The following is a 16103-nucleotide window of genomic DNA, read 5'->3' on the forward strand; positions in this document are numbered from 1 at the left end:
GATGTTGACAAGCTGGAGAGTATCCAGAGGAGTGTGACCAAAATAATAACACCACTATTGCAAGTCTTGATAAAAATTTAAACTGCTATTCCAATTTGTTTCTGCACATAAAATTTGGGAGGAGTAAATATAATTATTAACTTTATCTCAGCAGAAAAAGACCTGGCAGTGGCAAGGTCCCAGTTGTAACTTTAGATTCTGCCTCAATACTTTACCATCAAAAATAGGTCTTTCATGACTCTTAAAATAATGTGATGACCATGGATGTCCCACACATTTTCCCCCACTTTTGTCCATCTCCACAGCACTCTAGCAGCCACTTAATTTGTCATGCAATAAATAGAGACATGCCTTGACAAAATAGGACTAATGGTGTTCCTATTGGAGCAATGACAGGCGTCACTAGAGCAATTGTGGACAAGTTTGGCCTTTCAGATGTTGTAAGGCTGCAACATAAGGAGTTGTGATCTAAGGACACTTAGAACACCACAGTTGCTCTCCCCTATTTTAGGAAACCAGGTCAAGCTTTCAAATGATGTTGCTCATTTTGTTAAAAGAACACGTCATTACCTTCAACCCCCTGAAAACCAACTCCTCACCACCAGACGCTACAGACATGCACATACACAGAAAAAAACCAAGAGTACCAGCTTCAGCCAAACCACTTTTCCTGGCTGCAATTCAGCAGTTATTTTCTTCATGTGTTTTTATGGTGATGTCATGGACTGTTAGCCACAACAGCCATGTGACCGCCAGCTAAACAAAGGTAGACATTGAAAACGTTTTCCTTGAAAAAGAAAAAAAAAGAGTAAAGAAAGGTGGTGAGTCATACTATACTTACAACTCTCGGCCTGGTAGTCTGGTACAAACTGCTCATCATTGTCAGGTACCTGAGCTGAAAATTGGGTGGGGGGAAAGAAACAGAAAGAAAGAAAAATTAACACATACAAGCCACTAAAACATACAATGAGCTTAATACTTAGGACAAGCTGAAGATGGATTCAGAAGAGGACTATCATTCAATAAGAATTTAAATTACAGAAGAAAGCCAACCATGTATACATCATATTTGGAAATTCTGCACATGATTTGGAGCATTTGTTACTACTAAATACTGGTACCAAATGGGCTCGCATCAGAACAATATTTATCTTAATAAATAAGAGGATAGATTCATTACTATCTTCTACTACTACTACTTCTACTACTACTATACATGGATTCAAGCATCCACGGCTTGAAAATATTCAAAAAAAGTATAAATTTCAAGTATCAAACCTTGATTTTTCCATTTTATAAGGGACACCATTTTTCTATGCCATTGTATTTAATGGGACTTGAGCATACACGGATTTTGTTATTCACGGCGATTCCTGGAACTAGGATAACTAGGGTCCACTGTAGTTTTATTCTATGCTTATATTAGTACAATGCAATTTGACTACATATGTAGAAAAAAAAGGACGTCTTTTCAACATTGAGGAGGCTTCTACAGATATATGATGATGTTAGAATGAACAATGATTCATTATGAATCCATCTTTAGGGCTAAAAATAATCTGAAAAGGAAATGTCTTTGTGTATGTGTGTGTACCTTCTACAGCAAAACTTCACTTCTTATTCTAAAGTCTTATGTAAGTTATTGCTTACTCATATGTTAGGTCCTGCTGGGACCAATGAAACTTCCTTGTGGTAAATGTGATGAAATTCACAACTATGTGGCCCAGTCCTGTGCATGTTTTCAGGAAAAACTATATTTCACTATTTTACCTAGAATCCTCTATCAGGAGCTTATTACTCAACCAATCATTTATAACGGTATTTCATGAGCAAAACCCACTACAGGTATATCTTGGTTAATGAAGTACATGTGTTCCTGGGTATTACTTCTTTAACAGGACCTTTCGTACCAGAGGCAGAAATAACATGGAAAGATTGTGCACCACAAAAAATAAGAGCAGCTTGGAAATATTTTAGAAGACTTTTTATTCAGAACTACAAATATACACATGTGAAATGAAACAACTAGGATAGGCAAGCATTGCAGAAGTAAGCGTTCTAGAGAACACTTCAAGGCTTCTTCCAAAATGCATCCAGGGATGATATTTTTCTTTTTCACCAGCCATTACATTCCTAATAATTTCCATTATGGTGGCCAAACTTACATATTTATGGGTTTTTAAACACGCTGGGAGAGCTGGAGAGGCTTCTCAACTCTCCCCTTGTCTCTCCATTTTGCTTTTAGTGCATGCTTCATATGGGATTCCAAAGGCAGTTACAGTTTACTTTGCCTGTTGTAAGGAGGCACCCATGGCTACAGTTGGATTGGCTAAACTAGAATCCTGTTCTTTCACTACTCAGGCAGGGCAGTCATAAAAAGACTTGGTAAAAAGATGGTTCTTTCACAGTGGCTGTGTTAACTGAGGTATGCCTGTACTGGTAAATACTCTTGGTAAAATTCAAGTGCATAAATTAACTCAGCACTGGGCACACTATCTTAATCTTATAATAAATCGTAGATCAAGATTGTTTTAAAAAGAAGATACTATCATAAACTATGCCTGAGGGAGCCGGGGGGGACGGGACATGCAGGGACAAATTGCAGAAACTGAAATTCACTAGTGGACTATTATAGCACCAATGAATGAACATAGATAATGACAGTTTAAACAGACTATTTTGGTGTCATTAACAGCTTTGATTACACCAAGCACACATAGACGCACAGCTCCTATTGAGGATATTGAGAAATCATGGCTATATGTCAAGGAAAAGAAGTGCTAGGATATGAATTCACAGAGTCTAAAAAAAGAAGAACAAATTGGTTGTTTACTGAAGTGTTGGGCCAAAGAGTTCAGACTTAAGCAAGGGGCTTCCACTAGCCCTGTTCTTGAACAGCTGGATTCCACACCATAATATGAGTTCTTCTTGAATCTTACCTCAGTTCCAAGAACATTAACCATTCAATGTAAAGGGTTGATGCATGTAAATAAATGGTGTCTAAAAACCCTTTGGCACAGAGGATAACTTTCATCATTGCCTATATCTTTGCCTCTGTTTCCAATTCACATCCATACCACCATCTCTGTTTACTCGTCTTTTTATTAACTGGACAAAATTAGATTATATTAGATTTTTGGGACAAAGGTAGTATCAACTGTACAACAGCTACAACATATACATAAGCATCTGTTGTTCACAACGTACAAAACAAACCACAACAATCTCATGTGCAAAGAGTTTATAATGTCAAGGCAACTGCCACACAATACGCATAATAGATTAGAGACCAATTTAATTTCTAATTTATTGTGTGATTTCTTAACATTTTATTCCTCATCAAAAGAAACCACTGTGCTCAGTGTTGATAGAATGTATGCTGCTTTTCCTTCAAGAAACTCAGGGTAGCAAATTTGCCTCATAGTGTATAAGTACAATTTGTATTTATACAGTACAGCAAGTGAAAATTTACACTTTGAGAGACAGCATTCTGATCAAGTTAAGGGGGTATTTGAAAACAGATTTTCTCACATCAGTTTTCAACATTTAACCACTGTAATAATAATAATAATAATAATAATAATAATAATAATAATAATAATAATAATAATTTGTTTTATTTATATACCACTATTCCAAAGATCATAGCGGTGGAAAGCAAGTAAGCTAATTAGCAAGTATTGTAGTGTGATGGTTCACAAACCGAAGAGAGTGAACTTAGCTTCAGCATTCTACAAGTTGTTTCACATCTCTCCACTCCCTGCCACTGCCATCAATGCATTGCATAGTTTGGGAATGTTGAACCGGAGGGTGTACTGATTCAACAAAGTAAGACCCCGAAACTGTATAAATCATTTCCAAAAATGTATAGCTTTACAACAGATTTACTAATCATCAGAATAACTTTGCAGAATATGGTACAGCACAATATTTATAACCAGTAAAGAATATATTCAATACATAGGACAAATAGATTAGCATGTTCCTTTTCTAAATGTGTAGGCTCACTTTTAAAACATACACCCTTCTTCTGTTATTGCAGGCATCTGGACCAAACACTCCGTATAGTCATTGCAGCCTAGTTTATAACTTACATCTGTACAATCTACCAATTTTGTTTTTATAGATGCAGAACAGTAAAATATGCAGTGCACTTCTTGGACACATTTTGGTAGCACGACAAACCAAAAAGACAGAGGAAAAGCTTCAGCTTTCCTTTAGGCAGAAAATCTACAAATCATTAGTAATTTTATTACTACTTTTAATGTCTGCCTGAATACACTGACTTTACATTCATAACAAAAGGGATAGTTGTTGTTACTCCTGTTTTAAAAATTTGAGGAACAAAACTATTGTGTATCATTTTTTATACAGATACAAAAATGAAAACCATTTTTAAAAAGTTACATTACATTTTGGGTTACTACCTGTATCAGTTTACAAAGTCCTGCAATATGAATGTCTGAAATCTAATTATTATTTTCCCCACCCTTTTCAAATAAATCAAAATGTGCTTGGGCACCTGTTCTGACATTTGATGCTTCTTCTTGGATATACGCTCTATTCCCTGAAGACATACCAAGTGCCATGTTTATGAAATACTCATACCTATCTTTCACATTACAAATAATGAAACTACTGATGGAATATGAAGTAGACTTCAGAATTAACGCTGCATGCCAAGATTTAAAATTCACTTTAAAATAAGATACAAACTCCAGTGTCCAACCAACTCCCCCCCCACTCCATCACAGCAAGATCACAATTCCTCCACACATTAAAAAATAAGATCTGTACTAATGTAAATGTGCCAGGAATGCTTTTACAGAACCTCCCTCAAAGACCTCTGTATCAAAAACTTCAAGGACTTGCAAGTCAAACCAGCAATCTGACAGTTAACCAGAACTAAAACTTGGATGGCTGAAAAGAAAAATATGACTTTTGAGTGCTGTAACTGCAGGCATATTTATATATCATTCATTTCATCTTTTCTTGTCATTTTCAATGCTGCAATTCTGTGAGGCTGTCATAAAAGCTACAGTGGTTTTGAACATGGTGACAGTGGTGTTGGCGAAGGAAAGAAAAGGGCATATCAATATAACCATTCATTGAACATAACATGAGGAAATGGAGGATGTTTAAATGTCTTCAAGATGTAGACTAATCAATTAATGATACTTCAGGGGGAGAAATAAATTTTACAAGTGTTCTGATGAGATTAAGCATGTGGCAATATTGGTAATAATGGAAACAGTTCTATCAGGTGGATTCCACATTAACAGAAGAGTTGCCGCCAATTCTCTGACTCTTTCTTGACTTAACAACATCTGTTCTTAGCTTAAGTCTGATTATTACCAAATGTTGCTCCTTTGCCAGCCCCCTCCCCTGCGGTCCAGTTTCTCACCATCTCCCATGGGGAGAAGTAATGGCAACAAAGTGTTAATTATGATCTTTACAAGGAAATCTCTGTTTAGATGTTGAGATTTCTCAAACTCATTGGCTTAATTAAAACTGAAACTACTTAGATGCACCGTCCCACATATATTTACTCAGAAATAAGTCCCACTGTGTGCAACGGGCTTAACTCTGGCACATGCATAGGCTTGGGCTGTTTGTGCATTCAATATTTTAAATCAGTATTGAACTATTTTAGAGATGCACTGTTTAACATGAAAAAGAAGAGAACTAAACAGGTTATTTGAGGAGGTCAGACGCTCACACACAGCATATCCAGCAAACTAAATATACAGCCAGTAGCAAGCTGGAAAAGAGCAATAAACCGAGGGTCAATTTACTTCCTTTTCTGGCACCCCCCCCCCATTTTTTTTAAAAAGAAAATATGTGTGCAAAAGAGGGGGAGGATGGAAAACCAGGCACCAGCCCATACAAAAGAAGTTGATATTTAATTAAAACCAGCTCTATCCACTGTAACAATGACCTGGAGCCAAACAAGGCAAAAAAGATGTATGAGTCATTCTTTCTGCCAGTGAATGAGACAGCTGATCTCCTAAGCAATTCTTCAAGACAAGCAGTCAGAACTGGAGCTCTGCCTCCATTCACAAAAACAGAATCCAGTAAGAAACATGTGGCCTCACACCCTGACAGAAAAAGAGAAAGAGAAGGAAAACCAAGTAAACTTGAACTTTTTACATAAACACATCCATTTTACTGCTTTGTCTGAGATACAGCACAGACCCAGCTAGAGGAACAAATTGAATAAATGAGGCATCAAGTAAAACTTAAGTAGCTGGTACAACAGCTCCCAAAAGGGGAGTTAAAGAATCCACACTATATGCAGTGCCATTCAGTGGAGAGAGAAAGAGAAGAGTAGACAAGGCAGATCACTGGGGAAATAGCTATATTTGTTCTTGTTTAAACAACTTTCTACAGAGCACAGCGATATTTCTAGTAGTACTTCCTCTTCACTTTTTGGCAGCCCATTTTACAGCTAAATACCAATGAATTTGGATTATCAAGGAGTTACAGATCTCCTGTAAGGAGCACATCCACATGTCCCAAAAAAACAATGGGGCAGAGATTATACTTATTCCAATATTGGCGTTAAGTGCTACTTTTAATATTCTAAAAACAAGATTAAACATCCCATATGCTCAATGGATATTATAAAATCAAAAATCTAAGTCATCTATGAGAACATTTTAAGAAAAAAGACAGCACAGTTTTCTTCTCCAACAAAAGTTACCAGTATCACCAGCATCTCTGAATGTTTTGCTTAATATCATTTCAAGAAATTGTCCCCACTTACTCGCTTTGTAGATCTTCAGAATCTATCTATCCACCAGTCATCCAGTGATTTGCCAAACTGCTGTGATGATTCTATGATTATCTCTGTTTATTCAGATTTTAAAAATTGGATTTAAAAAAAAATGCTTGCAAATTAAAGAAAAGCATATCAAATTCAGAGAGCATATCAAATTGAACAAGAGTGTATCAAATCTGGATGTTGAATTAGGACTCTGGAGACCAGGGTTCAAATTTCCACTCGGCCATGGAAACCCACTTCGGCAAGTCACAATTTTGCCTTGGGGTTTCCAACAACTGGAAAATACAAAACAAAAACTATCAAATGTAAGTTAGTTTTGACGGTACTGTTCAAATCTTAAAACTGTCAACTCTTTAAAACACTCCTCGAAAGTAGTCACCAAAGACAAGTGAAATGGATTGTCAGTCTCAATTTAGCCATAACACAAAAATATTATATCCATTCCCAATGAACCCAAAGGCTCTTAAGATACTACTTTATGTGCTTTTGGCAGTATTTAAAAGTGTCATAAACATTTCCCCACAAATCCTAGCATTGCTCTTTTGGCACACCCGTTGTCACACCTACCTTCCCCATCCCATCCCCATCAACTCCAGGAACTTGCAATCTGTAAAATCCCTAAAATTACGCATATTAGGTCTAACATTTCAACATCATCTTTCAAATACTTCTGGGTTTTTAACTGCACTAGGGGTACTCTAAGATCTGAAGATCACAATTCTCTTGTGTTGAGAAATTAGTTTCCTACGTAAAATTTTGCCTTCCTTTCATTTCTTTTTTAAAAGAGAGACTTTAAATACAAAATGATACAGGATCATTGGTATTAAAAGGTACTCCAGCTGTGTTTATAAGGGAAGGGGAAAGATGTGCCTGGGTATCTGAACCTTCAGGTTTTACCTTCCAATTGATATGAGAATTGATGGATGGACTAATTACTAGCAAGTACTTTCATGCCAAAGAGAGGCGAAAGTCAAACATGCCCCAATGCCCATAACATACCAGCTTTCCCTGTAGCAGGATACCTGAGGTGCATTCATTCCAAAAGTTTATTCACCAAAGTTGACCATTGCTCAGTGGCATCAATATATTTTAAAGAAATCAATTTCTTATTATCTGGATATCCTGTGCCATCTTGAGGAGGGAAGAAAGAAGAGAGAAACAATTCCTTCACCTGTCCCTTTGAGCATTAACAAATTAGGCTATGTTAAAAGTCCACGTGCTCCTTTGGCAAATCAATATTTGTGTTTACATAAATAGGTTCTTAACATATCTCTTATAATATTTCCACTGCAGTTTATCATATTTGAAAAAAAATATTTTTCAAATACGTATTTAAACAAATAACTTCCCCTTTCACTTCTTTTTTCTTTCAGCCACAAAGTATTTCTGCCACAGCACAGCAGGTTTCCAGTTATTTTCATGTTGTTGTTGTTGTTACAGAACAAACAGTAGGAGCTTCTCGTAATGAAAAATACATTACATTTAATACCTGAATTAATTATTTCAAGTCAGTGGTTAAGTTCTATTTTTCAAGAGGAACAATGCAATATATCCACATTCAAAAGAATGCCGGGTCAAAATGGGGCCACTGTGGCATCACAACACAGAAAACTAGTGGGCAGTGATAGTCCAATCTAAAAGGTGTAACTCAAACATAAGTTCCAGCAATGAGGGAACTTTTAAGTCAATGCCCAAAAGAATGCCTGCCATATGAATACTATTTAACTTTTGGGAGGTGATATTAACACTTTTATTAAGTTAGGAAATTACTCTTATTTTAAACCACCCCATAACAACTAATAAGACACAGACGTTTTCCACTGGAGGTGGGAGGCATTTACTTAATTCTCTTCCTTATATGTAAAGCAGGAGGGAAAGTTTTTTGTCAAGCACTTTCCAGCTTTTCTTGCGCCACAGGATACAACATATTTCTGAATGTCACATTCTGGATTTGGCACAATGTATACACATCAGACAAGAGCAAGAAAACAAAACAGCCCCCGTCTCTATTCACCACTTTGAATTATTTTTCCACCTCCAATACATATGTAAATCCCATTGTTTCCAATGGCACTTTTGTGCACATGCTGAAAAGAGAATAGACTGTTTATGATTACTCATTTTAAGCAACATTCTCCCCAGAAGAATAGGGACACTGATAAATATGCAGCTGAAGCGCCACAACTATTAAGGACAATTCTTCCTCTTGCTCACCCCCCTCAGTCCTTCATATCCAAGGAGCTAAGCATGTTGTGGTGGAACAGGCAGATTTTTATGACCTGGTTACTACCCAGTGAGAACTCTGAACTCCTGGGAGAATGCTGGCAATTACTATTGTGCTACCTTTTAAACAAAAAGGAAAGGGGGGGGGAATCAAAATGTCATGGACAGTTCCTGGCTATAGAGCATCATGAAATAAATATGTAAACAAACAGCACGGCTGCCAATTTGGCATGGGCTGCAACTTTAGAAAAGAACCAGAAGGACATAAATGGACAAAATCAAGCAATGGGTTAAAGACAGCAGTAATTTGAAAAGTATCTTTGCAACAGAAAGGTAATCTCCAGTGGAATTGCAATTGGTTTTGACTATTAGAAACCTCAAAAGACCCACCAACACCACCCTCCAAAGCAGAGAAAGACAGACAAACAGATAGAATGATCATGAAGTTGTGGTTGTCAAGTTCTGACTCTAAAAACTTTCCTCTTCCTCCAACATACCAACCCCCTCCCTGCACTCTATCAGTATGTGTATTATATAGGATATTCTGGAATAATAAGACCTATATCATCTTTAGAAGTTTATTGAAACATAGTTCCAAAAGCCGTGGTTGCAATTCTCGAGCTTAAATATTTCTTAACAGGGTTTTTTTTTAAAATAAGCATATTTCAGTAACAGTAGCAATAGAGTTCAACTTTCATCTTTTAGTTGAGTGACAGAACACAATAATACATTGTTTTTAGTGGCACTTACAAGTATATAACGGCAACCTACATTCTTAATTTACCAGGGAGTATTTCTGTAAATAAACATACCTAGAGAAGTGACAGGGAATGATATGGAAAAAAATATTTTCTGAATTCCTTCCTCACATATAGAATCATTTTAGAATACTGCTACAGAATATGTGATGATATTAAAATGATATAAAAAGAATTCAATAAGATGATTATTACATCCAGTCACAATTTCTCCCGTTAAAATTTTCTTCAGGTAAAAGTTTCAACTTACAGTTACTATCGAACAAATTCTAATATTATTTTAAAAGCTTGCATCTCTAAAGAGTTGGAATCAGTAGTCACACCCCAACATTAAGGATATCCAACCACCTTCTTGCTTATTAAAAGACAAAAACACAAGCATATGCATAGATCTTTACTGAAGTTATGCTAATAAAATGATTCACTACTTCAACTTAAGGTGCATCAGTTCAATTGAAAGTTTACTGCCACTTGCAAATACATGTAATAGAAGACCAGGCTTCTTTTTACTAAAATTCTTTATAAACAGCATACATAAGAACAAGGAATAAGAAGAAGAACAGAAAAGGCATACACTTTATACTGATTACTTGGTAAACTATCTGGAGAGATAGCAAAAAGCTAGTCAGTCCATATATCATCATAGCATTTCCTCCCTTCCATGTTAAGCAATCAGATTAAGCTCTCTGTTCAGCTTCTCATCTCCAAAAGAAACAGAATGTCCATTCAAGAAAATGTCATGCACATTCAGTAAGAGAGAGAAAGAGGAAAAATTAGAACTTCTATGAATACTGAAAGTACACAAGCAAGTCAGACAACATACACAATATTAGCTATGTCTGAGTGAGATTTAATTCAAAGGCTTGTGTGTCTAAAGTAAAATACATACATACTGTTAAAAACACAAAACATATATACTAAATCATGTTTATGCTGCAAATAAATAAGGTTGTTGTGTTGTTGTTTTTAAAAGAACCAAACACATCACACAAAAAAGCTTTAGGGTTTCAGCTAAAAATATCTCTCTGCAAGAAACAACTTTCCTTGCCTTTGCAAAACTTCTCTCAAATTCTCATTCCCCTCTAGTAAAAATTTACATCTATTCCACTTCGCCATTACACCTATTTCCGTAAAAACTGTCAGCACAGCTTGAGTAATAGCATCGGATTTCAAGAGTAAAAGAAAGAAGGGAGGAGAAAATCCAAGTTCTCTTTTTAAAAGCTTTGCAAAAGAAAATCAAAAATAAAATAAACCTCCCTGCTCCTTAAGCCTTTGATACACACCTAATGTTCTGTGTTGCGAGCAAGGTGGAAAGAAGACACTTGCACTTAAATCTTGAAGCATCCCGTCCTGATGAACCCAGAGAAACTATATTCTGCCATCAGAAAAGTACTTCCACCAGAACACCAAACAATTGTATGCACTGCTCTAAAGGAAAAGAGCAAGCCCAGTTCTGGCTGTATGCAGTCTCCTGAGGTACAATAATATAAACCTGATCAATTGCAATTAAAATCTGAACAGAGGCTTGGAACTTGAAGTCTTGGTGCATTAGTTCTTGCCAAAAGCAGATGTGATTGTGAGCTGGAAGCAATTTCTCCTGGTAATTTGTGATGACATTGGGTAGAGCAGCCCCAGAGTCCCTAAAGACAAACTCATCAGAGGCTCTAATGTATGCATGACACATGAGGTGGCTCTTTTAGAGCTCAATTAATTGGGCTGAACATTAAGACAGCAAGTTCAGGACATTTTCCTCCCTCTCCCCCTCCCCTTTTCTTCCAGAGTTGTCCCCCCCTTTTTTTTTCCCCTTCCTTTTTTTTTAACAAAAGACTTTCCCCCTTACCTTCTGCAAGCCATGTCTCCTGTAATTGGCTCAGATCTTGAAACAGTTCTAAGGGAGGAAAAAAAGGAAGAGATGGATAAAGGACCAGCACTTTTTCTTCAAGCTGAATTAAGTGTTCTCTTTCTCACCCGCCCCGAAAGACAATATGCTAATTCTATTTTGCCTAATTTTGCACAGATCTTGCCCACAATGAATTACTCTTGAATTGTTATATTTATCCTCATTTGGATTCCACAAGAAACAGATGAGCGATTTTCTTTTTCTGAGCAATGACAATCAGGACCATTTTCAGCTAATGTGCATGCAGGATGTCTATTTAGACTGCAGTTCTGTGCAGACTGACTTGGAAGTAGGACCCACTGAAGTCAATAGGACTTCTCAGTTGACACAATAGGATGGCACACTCCAAACCAATTTAAGCACCACCTCGTGTGTGTATATACTTAGAAGTAAAATCCACTCAGTTCAGCAAGCCTACACCCCAGAAAATGTTCAGAGGGGTGCAGCCTACTTTTTCTTTTACATTCACTCCCTTAATGCTCCAAAGCCCCCCCCCTCCCCAGTTATATTGTTTTACTCCTATTTTTAATATGTGGTACTACAAAATGGCAAAATAAAATCCATCCCCTCACTTTTTTAAGGCAAAGCACATCAATGCTGTGACAAAACAAGGATTTATAGTTTAAACTTTGTGTGTTAAATATACTTGGGGAAACTCAGGTCAGTGTATCTCAGTCAATATCCACCCGCCCAATGTTTTCATTCTTCAAGACTTAAGAGTCGTGGTGGTTTGAATCAGTTGTTTGCAAGGCTTAAACAATCCCCTCAGTTTGCATAGCTGTCTTTTAAAAGAATCAAAGTATTCACACTGGACACAGGAGTACTTTTAATAGAGAGTTTGTGGATACTTACCAGCTTTCTAAATGATTACAGATCATGCTCTGCAAGCTGGTGGTGGATGGTTAGGAAGTTTTTTCAGTGAACACCCAAATGGGCAGGCAAGGGGTGTAGGATACATAGATTATATAAAGGGGGTGCATGTGTTGCTGATGGTCTTAATTTCTGTGCACAATTCTATGGATTCATTAAAGTGTGAGCAAAGCCAGGCAGGTGTCTAAACACCTACCATTACCCAACAGCGAGCATTACAGGGACAATCCAGCAAAGGACTGCTGCTAGAGGACAACCATTCTGTTCACTGCAGTGGCATCTGCAGAAATATCTCCCTCCCACACAGCACACTGAAAGGGAGACTAGAATAACATTGCTGTAAACTCAAGATTTCCAACATGGTGTTGTGGTTTGAGTGTTGGACTATGACACTGGAGAACAGGGTTCTGTGCTCAGCCATGAAACCAATTGGGTGACCTTGGACAAGTCATATTCTCTCAGCCTCAGGGAAAGGCAATAGCAAACCCCCTCTGAAGAAATGTGCCAAGAAAGCCCTATGATGGGTTTGCCTTAGGAATATGGTAAGTTGGAAATGACCTGAAGGCACCCAACAACAACAACACTCAAGGTGTTAGCTCTGTGGAACTTAGCTTTAAGATACAACTGGCAAAGTGTACTTATTTCCCTCAGACCCAGTGCATCTGAGGAAGTAGACTTAAGTCTATGAAAGCTCATGCTGCCAATTTCTTTTGTTTAGTTCTCAGAGGGCCTACAAGATCTCTCCACATACTTATTTCTCTCCCGGCATTCTCTGTGCTACTATTACAACTGAAAGAACAGAGACAAAAAGGGCGATACATACACACAGGTCTTTTTGCCATCGTCAAGTGCACCGTACCTTGTGTCACTGAGGTGGTTTGAATCCAAATACTGGCAAAGGGTCAATGCAAAAGGTTCCTGATCCTTCCAAAACTCAACAGAGGCAGCAGGGTAAGGAAACTTTGCTGGGACAGATGCTGACAAGGCCTAGAAATGAGGAGGTGTCACACTGAAGCTTAGCAAAGTCTCACCTCAGGTGTGCACAATATGATTTATGTCTCTTTGGTGCAAAGATGCCTAACACACCGAGGGTGAGTCATGGAAGGTACAGCAAGTTAGCGGGGAATTGCTTTTGTCAGCTTGCGCCACATCATTAAACATGAGGTTATTTTTCTTGCCTTACTTCTATAAACAGAGGTAGACAAGAATCAGGGGACAAAAGGGGGAATTAAAGCATCTATAGATGCACACTAAAATATAAAAAACACATCAGAGGTTATGGTGATATTAAGAGTGGGGAGTCAATACAACACACAGCCTCACCTTCTGAGTCATGAGCCAGATCTCGGTTAATGAATTTTCTTTTCCTGACATTTGTCGGTCGCTCATTACAGTTTCTCCCACAGGAGTTCTACAAACAGGGAGAAAAAATCCTGGTTACTTTGAAGGAAAAGGTGGAGGAAGAGGTGAAACCACTATCCATCCTAGATGTCCTTTTCAAAAAGTATTTCGAGAAGGAAAAGAAAGCTTTGCTATTGATCTAGGTGGGACTTTCAAACTTCTGGTTACCAATAAGATGGTGATTATTCTCCAGGGGAGGTTGACATCTCCAACCACCTAAACCAAACACATCTTTGCCCACACCTAGGACTTTCCTAAGCAAGTACTAAGTATTCAGCCCTGGAGATCCCTTTTTTTAAAAGGCATTTGCAAGGGCAAACACCTGCACAAAACTTTTTTTCTCTTCTGTTCTGAAAAGAAGCCCAGCCATTGATTTCTGACAAAGGGGGAGGCAATGATAATATACCACTTCATTTTTCAAGGCTGATTTGCCCATTTCAAATGTCCTTTTTAAAAAAAGAAAATGAGCAGGGTTTAACAAATAGAAAGGAAAGGGGGAAAAGGTAGGTTTGCCCCCTTTCATCCTCCTCAGGTTGGAAGGGGAAAATAGTGAGTAACTTTGCAAACAGGGGGGCTCTTTTACCACTATGGGAGGGGAGGGGCTGTTTTGTTTTTCCTGGACAAAAAAAAAAGATTGATTTAAAACAAAATAAAAAATCATATTGTCATTAAACCCCATAATTATTCCTCCCCACACATGCAAATAAAATTGAATAAAATCCCCCTACCTTGCCCCCCCATCCCAGAAAAACCCCACTTTAAAAGCCCAAGATCCAACTTGGGAAGTGATCACTCACATTGGTGACCATGTAAGGCACTTGCTGGTCATAAAATCCATCCATCCTGCAGACTTTAACGGAGATATATAGATATAGATATAGATAGGTTGGCAAGGAAAAGGATGAGGGCTATGCTTTTCTGGACATTGGACTTTAAAACAAAAAAGGATCTTTCCTCCAGATGTGCTCTGCTTGCAGCCTGCAAGAAAAAAAGAAAGAAAGAACAAAATAAACACACAAGATGGCTTTTAGAGATATAGTTTCCCTCCCCTCCTTCTCCTCCTCCTTGGAAAGAAAGGGGAGGAAGAGCGAAAAAAAGTCATGAATGAACCGCTTCTATTTGCATAGCTAATGATCCTCCAAGAGATCCATTCATAAACCCACAGAAAGAGAGAGAGAGAGACAGAGAGAAAGAGCCCTCCTTCTTCTGGGCTACAAACAAGAGCTGGAAAAGGAAAGGGATCGGATGCCAGCAAAGGGGGAGGGACAAACTACCCTTCCCAGGATTCCATAGCCTTGAGCCAGGGCAGTGGAAAGCGCTCTCAAACCGGAGCATCCCTCCAGTGCAGATGCAGAGGTCTGTTTTATTATTTTTGTAATGGAAAAGAAACCCCTAGATCTGGTGCAGCAGCAAGAAAGAAAGAAAGAAAGAAAAGGCACAGCCACATGAATCCTGGACCACAGAAAAAAAGTTGTGGCATAGAGGGGGGGATGACAAAACCAAACAGACCCACCTGAAGGTGCTGCAAAGGTGCCCGGCGCCCCCCCTGCAGAGAGCAAGCAAGGCAGAAGAGTGCCTCCCAATGGAAGGCAGCTCTGGGCTTTTTCCTCCCAAGGCACCCCCCCCCCTTGACGGCCAGGGCTGGATGCCGCGGCTGGGCTCCCCCTTCTCCCCCTCCCCCTCCCAAAAGGCTGGATCGCCTCCTCCTCCTCCTCCTCCCCATTGGCTCGCCTCGCCTTGCCCAGGATCGGATTTCGCCCTGTCAATCAGCTTGCCTTTCCACACATAGACACACACACAGCCTGCCTGACACACAGCTAGCTATACAGGGAAACAGGGAAAAGATGGATCCGGCTGGATTCTGAAAGGGATTCCTCTCCACCAGCTTCCCTTGCAGGGATCCTCCAAGGCTGAACCCCCTTTCACCTCCCTGGTGGCTCCCTGATGCTATGGCATTCTGGGATTGGGGGTTTGCTGTCTTGGGTGCTTGGGTGCCACAGCAAACACCAGCCCCCTCCCCCCCCCAAAAATAGGCCATAGCATTGAATCAAATTGAGATCCACTTTTTAATTAATAGATATAATATATATATATATATATAATTCATGAAACCAAAGTTCACTTTATTGTCGTTCATAGAACTATAAATCTTAGAGTTGAAAGATAC

The 16103-nt window shown here is 38.5% G+C and overlaps 1 protein-coding gene across 4 annotated transcripts in view; it reads right to left on the minus strand.

The window, feature by feature from the left end:
• Window positions 1-15562, minus strand: part of ETV1 (ETS variant transcription factor 1) — a 95206-nt gene extending 79644 nt beyond the window's left edge. The window contains exons 1-5 of one of the 4 annotated variants that reach the window (XM_042476254.1): window positions 15450-15562; window positions 14734-14914; window positions 13859-13946; window positions 11606-11653; window positions 842-895 (exon numbers count right to left, since the gene is read on the minus strand). In XM_042476254.1, coding sequence (XP_042332188.1) covers window positions 842-895; window positions 11606-11653; window positions 13859-13946; window positions 14734-14778 — 235 coding nt within the window. In that variant the 5' untranslated portion in view covers window positions 14779-14914; window positions 15450-15562. Of the gene's footprint in view, window positions 1-841; window positions 896-11048; window positions 11457-11605; window positions 11654-13858; window positions 13947-14733; window positions 15133-15449 lie in introns of those variants that run through there. The other 3 variants (XM_042476255.1, XM_042476257.1, XM_042476258.1) reach the window with 3 other exon arrangements.
• Between the last annotated feature and the right edge of the window lie 541 nt (window positions 15563-16103).

This window comes from Sceloporus undulatus, chromosome 6 (genome assembly GCF_019175285.1).
Source record: "Sceloporus undulatus isolate JIND9_A2432 ecotype Alabama chromosome 6, SceUnd_v1.1, whole genome shotgun sequence".
NCBI lineage: Eukaryota > Metazoa > Chordata > Lepidosauria > Squamata > Phrynosomatidae > Sceloporus > Sceloporus undulatus.